Source organism: Apium graveolens, chromosome 8 (genome assembly GCF_009905375.1).
Source record: "Apium graveolens cultivar Ventura chromosome 8, ASM990537v1, whole genome shotgun sequence".
NCBI lineage: Eukaryota > Viridiplantae > Streptophyta > Magnoliopsida > Apiales > Apiaceae > Apium > Apium graveolens.
Genome location: NC_133654.1, coordinates 3,682,090 through 3,700,359, shown reverse-complemented (window position 1 = coordinate 3,700,359; position 18,270 = coordinate 3,682,090). Strand labels below are relative to the sequence as shown.

General features: G+C 35.6%; 1 protein-coding gene across 1 annotated transcript; it reads right to left on the bottom strand.

Moving 5' to 3' along the window:
- Positions 1-16,848: 16,848 nt before the first annotated feature.
- LOC141677730 (uncharacterized) lies at positions 16,849-17,634 on the bottom strand. The gene has a single exon (XM_074483779.1). The coding sequence runs from the start codon at positions 17,632-17,634 to the stop codon at positions 16,849-16,851; it is 786 nt and encodes a 261-aa protein (XP_074339880.1).
- Between the last annotated feature and the right edge of the window lie 636 nt (positions 17,635-18,270).

Here is an 18,270-nt window from a genome sequence, read left to right as displayed (position 1 = left end):
ACATGTATGCACAATCCATGCCTAATAATACTATAAATGTGCTGGATAATGTTGTGACTAACCCTACACCTCAACCAACCACATCTAAGACCAAGGTTGACTCAAACTCACCTAAGTCTAAAGATGCAGGAGGAATGAAGTCTAGGAGAAAGGCTAACAAGAATGGACCCAAGGAAACTTGGGTACCAAAATCAAATTGATTGATTTTGTGGTGTGCAGGAAAATAGAAGAAATCTATGGTACTTGGACAGTGGCTGTTCAAGACACATGACTGGAGATTTCTCCCTGCTCACAGAGTTTAAAGAGAGAGCTGGCCCCAGCATAACCTTTGGAGATGACAGCAAAGGGTTTACTATGGGATATGGCTTGATTTCAACAAGGAATGTCATCATTGAAGAAGTTGCATTAGTTGATGGTCTCAAGCACAACTTACTGAGTATCAGTCAACTATGTGATAGAGGGAATACAGTTTCCTTCAATTCTGAAGCCTGTGTTGTCACTAGTAAGAAAGACAACAAAGTGGTTCTAACTGGAGTTAGAAAAGGAAATGTGTACTTAGCTGACTTCAACTCTACAGATGCAGAATCTATTACTTGTCTTTTCAGCAAAGCAAGTTCAGTTGAGAGTTGGCTATGGCACAAGAAGCTATCCCATTTGAATTTCAAGACAATGAATGAACTAGTCAAAAAGGACTTAGTAAGAGGAATTCCTCTTGTTGAATTCTCAAGGGATGGTCTGTGTGATGCTTGTCAGAAAGGCAAACAAAGGAAAGCATCATTTCAGAAGAAGCTTGAAACAACAATTGATGAACCATTACAGCTGCTACATATGGATTTGTTTGGACCAGTCAATGTATTGTCAATAGCAAGAAAAAGATATTGCCTAGTGATTGTAGATGATTTCTCAAAGTTCTCATGGGTCTATTTTCTTGGATCAAAGGATGAGGCAAGTGAAATCATTATCAATCACATCAGGCAAGTCAATAATCATCCTGACTTGAAAGTAAGAAACATCAGGAGTGACAATGGAACTGAGTTCAAGAATTTGACATTAAGGCTGTTCTGTGAAGAAAATGGAATCATGCATGAGTTCTCAGCTCCAAGAACACCTCAGCAAAATGGGGTAGTTGAAAGAAAGAACAGATCTTTAATTGAGGCTGCCAGAACAATGCTTGAAGAATCAAAGTTACCAACATATTTTTGGGCTGAAGCTGTTAATTGTGCCTGTTTCACTCAAAATATTTCTCTGATCAATCAAGCTAAAGGCATGACTCCTTATCAGTTGTTCAAGAAAAGAAAACCAACTCTAAACTTTCTTCATGTCTTTGGATGTAAATGTTTTATACTAAGGAATCAATCTGACCATAAAGGGAAGTTTGATGCAAAGGCTGATGAAGGAATATTTGTTGGTTATTCAGCTGGAAAATCTTATAGGGTCTACAATCTAAGAACCAACATTGTTATGGAATCTGTGCATGTTGTGTTTGATGATAAAAAGATTGATGGACTAACAGATGAGGAACATTATGAGAGACTCAAATTTGACAATATTGAAATATATTGTGATGATAGTGAAGAAGAGATTGATGGAGACGACACTTCAAAAGGAATACAAAATTTGCTCCTGGATAATGCACAAAATTCAGCATCCGTTGAAAGACATTGTGCATCATCCGTTGAAGTACTTAATGAAGCATCCGTTGATCATAGCTCATCAACTGATAATCAATTTACATCATTAATTGATGGAACTCCAAGTTCCCTGCAAAGGACCAACAACTCAGGGGGAGTTTCAACTAATCAAAACTCTATCTCACATCATGACAATACTGAGATCACCTCATCTAGAGCTCATCTTCCACCTCAAAGGAAATGGACCAAGAATCATCCCTTTGAACTGATCATTGGTGATGCATCATCTAAAGTGCAAACAAGAAGAGCTACTCAAGATGAATGTCTGTATAGTAGTTTTCTATCTCAGGAGGAACCTAAGAAAGTGGAAGAAGCCTTATTGGATCCAGATTGGATATTAGCTATGCAGGAAGAGCTAAACCAATTTGAGAGAAACCAAGTTTGGAAGCTGGTACCCAAACCAAAGAACAAGAGTCCTATTGATACAAAATGGGTATTCAGAAATAAGATGGATGAAAATGGCATTATCATAAGGAATAAAGCCAGATTGGTTGCTAAAGGCTATTCTCAGCAAGAGGGAATAGATTTTGATGAGACATATGCTCCTGTTGCAAGACTTGAAGCTATCAGAATCTTTCTAGCCTATGCAGCCCATGCCAATTTCAAAGTCTATCAAATGGATGTCAAGAGTGCATTTCTAAATGGGAAATTAGAGGAAGAAGTCTATGTAAGTCAACCTCCAGGATTTGAAGATCCAAATTTTCCAGACTATGTGTATTATCTGTTGAAAGCACTCTATGGACTGAAGCAAGCACCTAGAGCCTGGTATGAAACATTATCAAAATTTCTTTTGGAGAATCACTTCACTAGAGGTACTGTTGATAAAACTCTCTTCTTTAGAAATGTTAATGGCTCTAGTATACTTGTTCAAATTTATGTAGATGACATAATATTTGGTTCTAAAGATAATAATCTTTGTAAGAAGTTTGCTAAGCTAATGCAAAGTAATTATGAAATGAGCCTAATGGGAGAACTAACCTATTTTCTTGGTTTACAAATTAAACAAGTTAGTAATGGAATTTTCATTAGTCAAACTAAATATATTCATGATCTTTTAAAGAAGTTTGACTTAATGGAATGTTCATCTGCAAAAACTCCCATGGCCACTGCCACCAAACTTGAATTAAATAAGACTGAAAGGTCTGTGGACATTACAAGTTATAGAGGCATGGTTGGTTCACTTTTATATTTAACTGCTAGCAGACCAGATATAATGTTTGCTACATGTCTGTGTGCGAGATTTCAAGCTGATCCTAGGGAGTCTCACTTAATTGCTATCAAGAGAATTTTCAGATATCTCAAGGGTACACCAAATTTAGGAATTTGGTATCCTAGAGAATCTGGCTTTGATCTAATTGGTTATTCAGATGCAGACTATGCAGGTTGCAAAATAGACAGGAAAAGTACAACAGGCTCCTGTCAATTCCTGGGAAACAAGCTTGTATCATGGTTTAGCAAAAAGCAAAATTCAGTCTCTACTTCTACAGCTGAGGCTGAATACATTGCTGCTGGAAGTTGCTGTTCTCAAATGTTATGGATGAGGAATCAACTCCTTGATTATGGACTTCATGTTGATAGAATACCTATCTTTTGTGACAACACAAGTGCCATAGCCATAACAGAGAATCCTGTGCAGCACTCAAGGACCAAGCACATTGATATTAAGTACCACTTCATCAGGGAGCATGTCATGAATGGTACAGTAGAACTACATTTTGTTCCAAGTGAACAACAAATTGCTGACATATTTACCAAGCCACTTGATGAATCAACATTCACAAGATTGGTAAGTGAGCTAGGTATGCTTAATTACTCTTAAAATTCATGTCTTCTTTGCAATTTGATGTGGAGCCTGAAATATATTAGTTGCTAGAACAAATTTGACTTTTAACAAAGTTTATTCCATCAACGGATGTTCCCTATCCGTTGAAAGTCAAAATTGCTCTATCAACGGATATTCATTATCCGTTGAAAGACAAGTATATCTCTGGAACTTTTATCCGTCAACGGATAAAGCTGAAGTACCTTTCAACGGATGACAATTTACATTATCCGTTGAAATGTCACATCAGACGTTTGAGGTGTTTCACAGCCGTTGATTCTATTTTCTTAACCGTTGATACCATACATACATCTGTATGTATTGGTTTTAAAGGTAGTTATTAGAATACTTACAGTTTATTCTTAAACGGCTGAAATTCACTAACACCTATTTATTGATTAATCCTTTATTTATTTTTTTTTCTTTGAAAGCATATAAGCCCTTCTGATTGTTCATTATTACTTTACGCTTTCTTAGAATTTCAAGCATTTACCATTTTCTCTCTGCAAAACCCTCAAGTTATTCTCTGCAATTTCTACTCACAACAATGGCACCAGTCGTGAAGATTATGTCTCAATCTGGGTTCATCTACGAGAAGAATAATTTCATAGCTCTGGTAGAGAAGAATGAAGCCCACTCAGATTATCACAAAATGATGGACTTCATCAAAAACTGTAAACTTAGCTATGCAATGCTGGAAGCCCCAACGATTTTCTGTGAAGTAGTTGAAGAGATTTGGACAACTGCTGAGTTCAACTCCATGGATATGACTATCTCCTTCACTCTCAAAGGTAAAAATCACTGTATTAACTGTGATGACTTACAAGCATGTTTTAAATTACCTGAGAACAATGCCATGACACCACACACTGATAGTGATGTATCCAGCATGTTAGATTCCATAGGTTACTCTCTTAACTCTGCTAATTTAGGGGGTATTAGACGAAAAGGCCTTAGGAAAGAATGGAGTTTTCTTGGGGATGCCTTCATAAAGGTTTTCTCTGGGAAAATTAGTAATTTTGATGCCATAACTTCATCTCTTGTTAACATGTTCTATATGCTTGTTTCTGATAGGTACTTTAACTTTAGCAACTATGTGATGCTAGAATTAGGTACTAGATTAGGTAACAAAGCTAATAGACCTAATAACATCTATTATGCTAGATTCTTTATGTTATTGGCTAACCATGTTGCTGAAGGTTTAGTCATAATCAATGAGAATAATAAACTCAAGTGCTGGGCACAAGAGAAAAGAGTTCTTGCAGACTTGAAGAGAATGGATCTTAACAGCAGTGTGCAATTGGTATATTTACCAATCATGAATGCACCCCAGGTAGGTGAGGTAATTGCTTCTACAACTCCTACTTCTTCCAACCCCTCTATTTCTTTATCTTCTAGTGTGGCCATGAAATCTGTGTCAATGCCCCAACAGATTTCTACCAAGGTCACCAAATCCAAACTTTCAAAATCCAAGACAAAGAAAACCACCTCTGTTGTTTCTCAAAAGACAACAGTTGTAACAACAACCATTAACCCTGAGGGAAGTGATCAGGGTGTGAGTGGTGAGGGGAGGGGTGAACATCAAAGAAACCCCCAGGATAAGGAAGGAGAGTTGAGTGCTTCCCAAGCTAGCCAAGCCCCAGTTTCTCAAAAAGCTGTGGTGGTTGAAAAGGTCTCTAGCACATCCCTAGTAGCATCCTCCCAAAAGGATGTTACTATTGAAAAGAGTTCCCATCCAGGAACACAGAACAAAAGAGGGAGGGACACTAAAGCCAAACACTCACCTACAAAAGCCTTTATTAGAAGAAAGAAGGCTAGAACCCAATCTTCTACACAGGGTGCACACACTGCACAGATACATCCATCTGTCTCTGTGCCTTCTCAAACTCAGTTTGATGTGACTCCAATAAATGTGGAGTCACAGCCCCATTCTCTCACAATAACTACACATCAATCACCAAATACTTCTTCACCATCTCTGGATGTGGATATGCTATTCCCATCAATTCCTGATTCTCCCTCTTTACAACTCAGGGAGGAGCCCCACTCAAATACAGGTGATCATCATCTTTTAGATGATTTGTTGGATCACCCGCAAATTCTTTCAGATATAATTGAAGGATCTGTATCAACACATATCAAATCAATCTATACAGATTCAACAGTTATATCACTTTCAATTTCATCTTCTTTTCCTTCTTCAATGGATATCACTCATCCGTTGACAAGTGGTTGCTCTTCAACGGATAAGCTTAACAGCAGTTATCCGTTGATAACAACAGTTTCAACTTCAACGGATATTTCACATCCGTTGATAGTCTCTACACAAATAACTGAAATGATTCCAAGTGTAGAAGACATGAATACTGTGCAATCACTTTTAGGATTGAGGGCAGGGAGTGAAAATTTGAGTGAGAGGCTGGGTTGCTCCCAGGCAAAAGGAGAGATTGAGAGCACAAAAATGCATGCTATTTCTTCCAGCATGGCAAAAGTCAGTGAGTGGAGTACCACCTTAGAAGGTGAAGGTGAGGGAGTGAGATGTGTGAGCCAGGGGGAGCCCCTGATGCAAGAACATAGAGAAAAAGAGAGAAAAGCAGGTACAGTTGATACAAGGGTGGAACCAGCCATTGCTCATGAGTCAATGATTGTGGATGATGCTGAAAAGGAAAGACAATTTCAGCAACATTACAAAGCTGTAATTGATAACATTTCCTTGGATGCTGACACTTTTACTCATCCTGTGACAGCCTATCAACTGTTGGCTGCTCAGGGCAATGAGGAGGCAGAGAGGACACTACATCTAGTGCACTCAACAGAATCTCTTCAAAGGGATAAAGCTGCTATTAACAGGATGCCTTCTACAGCTGGTGAGCCATCTGAGGAATTTGGAGTAAATTCTGATGATGATGACTCTATTTCTTCTGATGGAAGCATGAACATAGGGGGAGATGAAGACCCTAGTTCCATTCCTAATCTACCTGAATGGGCCCTGACTAAGGAGCATAGAACAGGTGAATTCAATGTCCACCTGGTCAAACAAATCATCACTATTCAACAGGCCATTCAGAACACTTCAAATGCAAATATCAAGGCTATCCTCCAAGCTCACCTGGACTCACTGCATCTCATGAAGTTGCAGAAAGTAAAGCAAGATATGAGTCTAAATGATCTCAGGAAAGATATTGCTGACTTGAAATCCTTCACTTCAGAAAAATTGGATTCAGTCATGCCCTATGGTACTTTGCAGGACTTGGTTTCGAGATTGAAAAAGGAATCAGTTACTGAACAAAGGCTGGCCAAGTTGGAAGACAGAGTTCAAGGAATTGAAGATTCTGTGGCCACCCTTCTTCTCAACCAACAATCTCAAACCAATCTCCTAATGCAGCTGGCAAAAGCACAAGGCTTGACCCCTCTCCTTGATGATAACAAAAAGGGGGAGAATAAAAGGGAAGGGGAAGGAGAGCCCTCTACAAAGATTCAGATATCTAAAGTGCTAGTTCCTGCCATCACTACCTCTCCAATCATTCAAATCAAGGGAAAATCTGATGGAATTGATTTGATTCAGCTAGCAGCAGCTGAAATACAAATGAAAGAACAATGGAGGAGAATTGATGAAAGGTTGCAATTGGTGTTTGGTTCTACACAAAATAAATCAACATCTGTGAAATTTAGCACAAAGATTGAACCAATCAACATGGAGCTCATGCCAGTAGGGAGTCTTAAGGATGGAGAAGCTTCTTCCAAAAAGCTACAAGCTATAATCCTCAAGCCCAATGAAAGATCCAATAAGGACTCAACAAAGAATCCTTTAAAAGAAGTGGACTTTCCTCCTTCAAAAGATGATGAGAACAAGATCTTAGGCAGGAGTATTGCCTATCTCAAAAAGTCCATGGATGAGGCTGTAAGGAGAAATAGAGCTATTATCATTAGAGAGGGAAAGAGCATATGTGTGATGCAAGGACATCCCAAATTCTCAATAGCTAAGAAAGAAGAAGCCAAGCAATTAAAGGCTGACAAAAGAGCACAAGCAAAGCTTGAAAAACAGCTAAAGTCAAGCCAAGTTAAAGAAATGAAAGGAATTGAAGTCAGGGGTGAAGAAAAGATTGCTAACTTAGATGAGGTTCTTGGGAGCATATTTGGTGAAAATATGGAGGAAAGAGAGGAATGGCAGAAGGGAAACAGAAGAAAGGCCAAGGCACACAGAAGGAGTGAAGATAACCCTGAAGATACCAAATCTATATCTAAACCACTACCTTCCATACCTGAACCTTTTGTTACTGATCCCTCTATAAATATCCATGGTGAACCAATCATTCCAAAAGAGGAACCTATTGATTGGGACAACATCACATTGCCTACCTTTCTAACCACTCTTCCACCACCAAAGAAACAGAAAAGAAAACCAAAATCTACACCTCCCACAACCTCTAAGAAATTCACTCAAAAACAAAAACCTAAGCCTAAGTCACCCATTTCTAAAGATGATTATGTTCACATTTGTGACATAAAAGAAATTTCAGACATTGAACTCTATCTGGATGAGCTGGAGGATGTAAGGGGAATAGCTGCCTACAGACAGTTACCAGAAAGATTAGTGTTCAGATATAAAGGAGCTGGGGAAAGAACATGGCCTCTCCACAGGATTCTAAATGAAGGCTACTCTACCTTGATCAGAGTCTTTTCAGCCATCAAAAAGGATTCTGGCTTTACCAGAACAGCCAAGACTGAAATTCTCAACAAGATTGCCAACATAAGGAAGACTTGGAGGGAACCAAATGCTTTGCCCAGAACCTTACTCATACAAGAAAGGGGAACTAAAATTCACAAATCACCTCATTGGTTGATGGAATTTAGAGATGACAAAGGAGTCAGAAGATTTTTCAGACTTGAAGACCAACTCAAGATTGCCAGCAATGAAACTCTCAAGGAAATGCAATCTAAGTTGGATATCAGTGATGAAGATGAAGCTGAATTCTTCAGAAAACTCCAACTCCAAATTGAGGGAAATGACAAAGGGCTAGGAAAGAAAACCAGGGAACAAAGAAGAAAATGATGATTTGCTCAGGCTAGAGGAGCACCCTTGGAAATACTGTAAATCTTCAATTACCTCCTAGTACATACACTTTTGCAGCACTTTTTATATTTCTACTTAGTTTCAATTCAAATATTTGTTAAGTGTTTTGTTATCATCAAGTTAACCCTGAATTTATGCCTACAGTTCTTATAGACATAAATAGGGGGAGATTGTTAGGAATATATGTGCATTAGTTTGATGATATGTTTAACAAAACACTTAAGTAGAAATTTAGTGTCTGTAGCCTCAACGGATAAGACCACTTTGGCTATCCGTTGATGGTGTAGCTTTACTTAGAAATAAGTCTAGTATTGTAGCATATTTCAGTCTCTGTATTTAAAATTGTAATTCTTAGAAGTTGAGAGAAACTATGAGTCATGTTGACTACTAGATGATATGCAGATAGGAAGGCCAATTGTAAATATTTCATGCCTTGTAATTTTGTATAAATGAAGTGGTATCAACGGATGACTTAAAAGACCTTCAACGGATGAGAAGCTAAGCTTCAACGGATGTCTCTAAAGCTTCAACGGATAACATCCTTCAACGGATGAGAGCATCAACGGATGAAAGCTTCAACGGATAACATCCTTCAACGGATGAAGTCATCAACGGATGAAAGCTTCAACGGATGTTCTGCTAATCAGCCGTTGATAAGTGGTAGTTGTACCTACAAGCAGAGGCACGTGGGTTGACAGAGAAAACTGAGATGTGGTAGCCGAATTTCAGGATCAACAGAAAAAGCAGCCGTTCTTCTTTTGTACAAAGTTGCAATAGTCAACAAAGTACTTGAGTGAACAGGAAAAGAAGCAAGTGAAGAACTTATTTTACTATTGTAATTTTATATTGTTTTTCACTTGTACACTTGGTAATATATATGAACCAAGAAGAAGCTAGTAATTAGAGAGATTTTTCCAGAGCTGTTAAGAAATATCTTGAGAGAAAATTCATCTAGTTTATACTAGGATGCAGCTGTGATCAACATTGTTGAACACAGATTTTCTAATACACCATCTCTGGTGGAACAACAAATCCACCAGAAAAGTTTTTAAGGTCTGTTGTGTTCTTTACATTTGTGCTTGAATATATATCTGTCTGTATTAGCTTAAAGCAATTCACACACTTGTTCTTCTTGAACACACAACTTTATAAACTGCTCAAAACTTGAAAAAGTTTTGAGATTTACATTCAACCCCCCTTCTGTAAATCTCATTGTTAGTCTTCTAGGAATAACAATTATAAAAAAAGAATTTTTAACTTACTTGAAACTCCTCGACTCTTGCATTCAACCAACCCGGGCGACGTTCTTCGATATCGGTATAAATGTAACGCCCAAGAGGCCACTTCTCCCGAATCATAGCCAAAAGCGTTTTCTTAGCCGTATCATCTTCAATACTATATTTAAACAAAAGAAAACAATAAACATTAACAATTCACATAACAATATTGAACAATGAACCAAAAATATAAACATATAGGAATAATACAATTTAAAAACTTTTTAACTTACTGTCCATCGGAGATATCAATGCGATATGGCTTAAATGGCGGTTTCTCTCCATATATGCCACTCGAATGTGATCGAGGTCGCCTTCCTCGCCATTCTCGCTCCTCCGCATTTGTCATGTGCCGAGTCGGATCATTCGGGTCCGAATCTAAACCCGTCAGCTCATCCCGTAAATGCACGCTACCTTTGCCCATACCCTTGGCCTTGGCCTTGCCCTTGCCCATTGTAGTACTAGTGGTTTGGGCCTTGCCCTTGTCCTTCTTCCCCTTATCCTTCTCAACATCATTTCCCTTCCCTTTCCTCGTCATTGCCAAAACAACGACGCTAATCATCATCAACGTCAACAACCAAGCAAAAATATCCTAAAATAAACAATAAGAATATATTAGCCAATATGTATTTAAAATCACATTACATCAAAATGTATTTAAAATCACATTACATCAAAATACATTTAAAATCACTTAGAGATACATATAAATTCACATATTAACGATACATTTAAAATCACATAAAAAATGCAAATAAAATCACATAAAATGCATATTAAATCACATTACATATAAAACATATGCTAGTAAATCACATTACATGAAAATGATTTTAAAATCACATAAAAAAGCATTTAAAATCACATAAAATGCACATAAAATGCATATAAACGTATCCATTTCACAAATTAACGATAAAGATAAACACAACTAATCAGAGCATTGTTTAATTACGCAAATTAAACCATTAAATTAACTTAATCTACATATACAACAAATTAAAGTTCCAAACTCACATATAAAGTGCAATATTTATCCATTTTCGTGTACGGATCATGTTTACAAGGGCAAATCCCTACAAATTAACCCTAAAATACATTTATACTTCTACTTAAACGTAAACAAACCGACAAAAAACCTAAAATTTATACTTATACATATATTCAACAAATTGACAAAACCGACGAATCTTTTACATGCAAAATTTTACATGAAAACTGAAAAATCATATGAACTTCAATTGGAAGTGAAAAAATTCAATTTAAGTGAGAATTATTCATTTCGAGCACTTTTATGTGTTAACGAGAGCAAACCCATAAAAATTAACCCTAAAAATACATTTATACTTCTAAAAAGAGTAAACAAACCGACGAAACACCCAAAAATTATGACTTTAACCTATATTCAACAAATTGACATAACCGACGAATGTTTTACATGCAAAACTTTACATAAAAACTGAAATATCAATGAAGTTTGATTTGAAGTGAAACACATCAATTTAAGTGAGAATAATACTTTAACAAACACAAAAAACATTTAATTAACTTCGAATCATATATATAAACACAAAAAATACATACACATACACACATATATGCAATCGAGTAAAAAAATAGATTAATCGTAAGAAAATCTTATATCGAGAGTGAAACCGGAGGCAATAAAAGATGATTTGGGGCTCCTTCGTGAATTAAACGCCATTGAATCGAAGTATTTTAGTGAAGTTTTGAGTGTAATAGAGAGATAGAGAGAATATAGAGATAAAGAAAGAAATAGAGAAAAGAAAAAAGTGAACCGTTTTTTTTATTTATAACAGACTTAAAACCGACCGCCTGGTCCTTAAAACCGACCACCCGGCCGGTCGGTTTTAAGCTTGAACCCTGTACAGCATGCAAAACGGTGTCGTTTTGCTCAAGGCGGGGTTTTTAATTTTTCACAAAAAAAACCCGCATTTTTTTGGTGGTCGGTTATGACCCAAAGTGGTTGGTTTTATACAATTTAATTTTTTAATTATTTTTTAATTTTAGGGTTTAGGGGTTAAAAACCCCTAAATTTAAAAAAATCTTATAAAAACATGATTATTATTATTTAAATAGCTTAATTTTTGGTACATTTGCTCGTTTTTACCACGTTGGTCCACCCGTACGGTTCGATCATGTATATTTCATAATTTTTATTTTTTATTAATTATTTCACTTTTTTAATCAAAATTGCTAATTTTCTTATATAAACGTATTTGTGATCGTTCAAATGTGCTAATTTTTTGTGCATTAACATATTTTGACATGAAGTTAACATCCGTACGGTTCGATCGTTAAAAACAAATTTTAAAATTATACTTATAGTATCGAATGGTATGTTCAACTTATTCTGTCTACAAAATGCCGACATACTTACTGAAATAATTATATTCCATATGATTTTGATTATAATATTTTTTAAATAGCCTAATTTTTGGTACATTTGTTCGTTTTCGCCGCGTCAGTCCATCCATACGGTTCGATCATGTGTATTTTATATTTTTCATTTTTTTAAATTTTTAATTAAATTTGTTAATTTACTTATAAAAACGTAATGGTACTCGTTAAAATGTGCTATTTTTTTGTGCATAAGCATATTTTGACATGAATTTAACATCAGTACGGTTCGATCGTTAAATATACCTTTTAAAATTATACTTTTCACATCAAATTCATTTTTTTTAATTTTTAATTAAATTTATTAATTTACTTATAAAAACGTAATGGTACTCGTTCAAAAGTGCTAATTTTTTGTGCATAAGCATATTTTGACATGAGTCCAATGATACTCTTCCCCGTATCCGACATTCCTTGCCTTCGAATTAGTCTTTCCGGGTGGTGGAAAAACTAAACCATCAAGTAATTCCTTAACACCCTCACCGGATAAACGACCACGAAACAATCTTCTTTCTTCGTTATCAAACAAATTACTTTTTTTACGGAGTGGATCATTTGATTCAAGGAATATTCGGTTCGTGCCATAGAAACTATATTTTCCATAATATTTTAATTGAAACCCTTGCACGCTTCCAAGACACACTTGACATCCCATCTTTCCTTTGCCTGACCACCCACTTATCATATTCATAGCGGGATAGTCACTAATTGTCCACATAATAGCCGCTCTCATTGTAAATTTTGTTTGAAAGATTGATCGTATGTCTTCACCCCGGTATTCCATAATATCTTCAATTCATCGATGAGAGGCCTTAGACAAACGTTAATATCTTTTCCAATACTATTTGGACCCGGAATCATATCGGTCATGAACATATAAGGTTTTTTCATGGGTTGAAACCATCGGTCGCAAGACCGAGCCTTATGTTACGAATCTCTTGAGCAAATGAAGGATACCTACGGTCAAAATTTTTCCACTCTTCTCCATCCGCGGGATGACTTATTTCTCCATCTTTCAAATCTCTATTTTTATACCATCTCATGTGATCGGATGTATGTGCCGACATATATAAGCGTTGTAATCGAGGGATCAAAGGAAAGTGTCGAAAGATTTTTTTTGCTATTTTTTTACCATCTTTCCTAGAAACATCCTGATAACGATCTTCACCACATATATCACACACAACTTTATCCTTGTCATCTCCATAAAATAACATACAATCATTCTCACATAAATCAATTTTTTCATATTCAACCCTCAAATCCTTCATAATTTTTTTCTTTGCATAATAACTTTCGGGTAATTTATATTTTTTTGGTAACACATCCGTAAGAAGTTTAAGCAAACTATCAAAAGTTTTATTACTACAATGCGAGTTATTTTTGAATTCCAATAATTTGATGGTAAAGCTTAATCTTATGTACTTTGTATTGCCGGGATAAATAGGTGCTCCATTTTCAACAATAACCTCGTACAATTTTTTAGCACTATCATTTGGAGCTTCTTCTACATTCATAGTTCCTGTATCCGTAGTTTCATAAAATTGATAATTTTCACCGGCTAAATCATGTAACATCGCATTCAAATCTACCGTTTCTTCTACTCTCGAAGGTTCCCGAACACAATAACGGTGATGTGATGTTCGACTACGTTTTCTTCCTATTTTTTCACCGTGCGACGTCCACACGGTATAACCCTCAATCATCCCTTTAGCGAGCAAATGAAATCTAACATCATCAATCTTTAACCAATTCAAATTTTTACAACGTTTACACGGACACTTCATTGTACCATCTTCCATTCCATTTTCGCTAGCAAATTTTAAAAAAATTTCTACACCAATTCTATGTTCCGGGGTCAATGAAATTTTATCGCTTTGCAATTGATTACCAATCCAACTTCGATCAATGATTTCCATCTACAATAATATTTTTTAAAATTAAAAAAAACATATTTAACAAATAATTTATCATTAATCTCATAATTATTCATGTATTTCATAAAACACACACACACACACACACTATAATTACAATAAATAAAACTAACTTACAAATTATCTACTACCAAACTTTAATTCTCACAACAAACATTATATAAAAAAAATAAAAACATTAAATACATACAACAACATTTAGTACATACACCAACATAAACACACACACATTATTACAAAATATGAAAATAACTTACAATTTTATGAAACTCCTCCACTTCAATCCTCTGTTTTTTTAATTTTTTGCCCAAAGTCAAGAAATGAGGGATATAACAATTTTTTTTAAAAAAAGGTTAAATAGGCAGAAGAATAAAACGACACCGTTTTCTCTGTAACGGGTACTTTTTTTTGTACTTTAAATTAATTTTTTATTATTCTACAAAACCGACCATGTATCAAAACCGACCACCATATATGGTCGGTTTTAACCTGCAGAATTTGTGGATATAACTGACCACATATAGGTGGTCGGTTTTAAAAGTGGCACATCAACAAAACAGTGTCATTTTTTTTCCAGTAAAACCGACCACCTGTCTATGGTCGGTTTTATGTGTGCCACGTTATCGATACAGTGTCGTTTAGTTGACATATAACCGACCACTGACGTCGGTCGGTTTTAAGGTAACCAAATCGACGTCGGTCGGTTATATCCGGTCGGTTTTACCCTGTTTTCTTGTAGTGAGCTATAACGTTTCTCAAACTACAAATTTGCAGTACTAGAAATCTAGAATGCTTATTTATTTGTTTTCAACAAAATAATTTGAAAAAGACAAACGAGCGATAGCGAAGCTGATAAGGCTTATTCTTTGTTGATCACCACATAATCACCGAACTGAAACTTCAAAAAATGATTTATAAAGAAGCATGGATGAGGTTTCGGAGCATTATATGATATAGAGCTCGAATGAAGAAATTGAGATGGATCAAAAAGTAGACATCTGAACTGATCATACTTAAGAACTGAGTTTACTGCTTGATAGACAATTCATCAAAAAACATTAAACTATCCGAAATAAACAGGCCAGCTATCAGTAATTATTGTCCTTTGCACACAGAACATATATTAGCCTGATATAATCCAAGTATCAGGATAGCACACATACAAACTAGCGGTGGAACTGGGATTTCAAAACATCCGAGATTAAAATGAAATATCGTCACTATTTTGATGCTTGCTGGAACTTAATAAAATATACTTCTACTGATTTAACAAGAAATCGAGATTTGGAAAAACAGTCCCTACTAAATTTTTTTGCTCAGCCCGGGGCTTCAGCCTAGGTACGCCCCTCCTCCTTGGTTCTGCCCTGCATACAACCAACTACAGTTCTGAAAAAGAAATAACATCAGGATGACTTGCTACAACTGATCTGTTAATTTTAAAACATAGTTAAATGGTCGGAGGATACCTTCCAGATGACTTTGTAGCTAGGCTGTAAGAGACTTTACGCAACCTCATGGATGTACCGTAGTCATTCCTTCAAGACAAAGCAGGCTAGGTTTGTAACTAAAGCCCTGAACACAGTACCCACGCCCTTTACTATAAGCAAGTCTTCTGATTTCATCTGTCTTAGGATCATAAAAAGTGTTCTTCCCCTTATACAAAATCTCTCCGCCATAATATGGCATGGTATTTATGTTCTTCAAGTAAGGTTTATAGATAGTGTTCATCAAACTCAATGATTCACCTTCTTCGTTGAAACGATACACACTTGATGACCTAACCCCGTACTCAAGCAGGGCAAGATGATTATTCATGTTGATGAGGCTACCTCCATAGTGTAAGCACCGTTTGCATTCCAATATTGAAAACTCATTACTTCTAACATCAAACTTGATTATAACCCCGCGACCCCACGGTAATCTCCAATAGGGGATGCCCTTCACAATAACACCGGGACAGTAAGACTTATCAATGAATAAACGAGGAAGGTTATCGACACTAACATTGTTACTCCAACTATCCGTCTTACAAGAATAAACAATTGCTTGAAATATTGATGAAGCATTATACGAAGAAACAACTATTAATTTATAATCGTCTTCTAATGAATCCCAACCAAATCCAAAAATATAGGTCATACTGTTGGAAAAACTTAGAGAAGAAAAAGACACCTACATTTTGCAGAGAACTTGTACTGCTATTTTTACTTACTTTTATTTTTTTTCTAAAACTCAAGGTAAACTAGCCATTATATAGGCTTTACAAACATATTAAAACTAACTATTACTAAAACTAACCACTACTAATTAATGGGTAAATTACATGTCCATAATTTACTCCATAACTCCACTACTCCACTACCCCACTACTAAACAATTCTAAATTAATATTTTTCTCTAATAATTAATCTATTGCTAAATATCTAATAATTAAATAAACAAATAATTAATAACTAAATTTAAGATTATTCCAACATTCACCCCATAATCTTAAATTTACGAAGCACTTTCTCTTTCGTCTGTGATGCACTTCTCACCACCATCAATTTTGATGCACTATCTCATCAAAAACACTTTGGAGCACTTTCTCTCCAAAAACACTTTGGAGCACTTTCTCTCCACAACTCTAAAGGAGTGGTTCTCCCTCGATCAATTGTGCCATCCTTTCTTCATCATTCTGAAATCTACAATTCTTCGCCAGATGCCCATATTTTTTGCATTTGTAGCATTGTGGCTTTCCTTTGTACCAGCAGTCTTTTTCTTCATGTCCCATCTTATGACAATGGTTGCATTGAACTTTGTTACCTGTGCCTTTTGAGGATGAAGCTTTAGCTAATAGCAGTCCCTCATTTTTTCCTCCAATTTCTTCCTCCCTCATTGATCTCCTTTGGTCCACGGCGTGAAGTGAATTGATCAATTCTGAAACAGTTAATTTCGAAAGATCTTTAGTATCTTCAAGTGAGGAAATTTTAGTTTCATACCTCTCAGGAAGAGTCACTAAAAGTTTGTCCACTACTCTTTGACTTGAGAAATCTCCACCAAGTAGTTTGATTTGGTTAACAATGGACATCAACCTACTCCCATATTCCTTGACGCCTTCATTATTTTTCATTCTCATCATCTCAAACTCTCTCTTGAGGTTCAGAATTTGCATCAGTTTGGTTTGTTGATTGCCTTCAAATTCTTCCTTAATTTTTGTCCATGCTTCTTTAGGAGTATCACAACTCATAATAGTTGTAAAGATCTCTTCCGACACAGCCGAATGTAGACATGAAAGTGCCTTTGCTTCTCTAGCCACTTCTTCATCACGTTTTTTGATTTGGGCTACTGTTGGATTTTGTGGAAGAAGGGTTGGCTCAACATCACTCTCGATTGCTTCCCACAAACTCATAGCTTTCAAATATGATTTCATTTTGATAGCCCATGAATTATAATGATCTCCTTTGAATAATGGAATAGAGACGGAGAAATTGTTTGATGTCATGGAAAATATTAAGGATAATATATATATGTATATGTGTATTTTTATAAGAGTTTTATAAGCCCCGGATCATATGGCTCTGATACCAATGTTGGAAAAACTTAGAGAAGAAAAAGACACCTAGAGAACTTGTACTGCTATTTTTACTTACTTTTATTTTTTTTCTAAAACTCAAGATAAACTAGCCATTATATAGGCTTTACAAAAATATTAAAACTAACTATTACTAAAACTAACCACTACTAATTAATGGGTAAATTACATGTCCATAATTTACTCCATAACTCCACTACTCCTATTTTTACTTACTTTTATTTTTTTTCTAAAACTCAAGGTAAACTAGCCATTATATAGGCTTTACAAACATATTAAAACTAACTATTACTAAAACTAACCACTACTAATTAATGGGTAAATTACATGTCCATAATTTACTCCATAACTCCACTACTCCACTACCCCACTACTAAACAATTCTAAATTAATATTTTTCTCTAATAATTAATCTATTGCTAAATATCTAATAATTAAATAAACAAATAATTAATAACTAAATTTAAGATTATT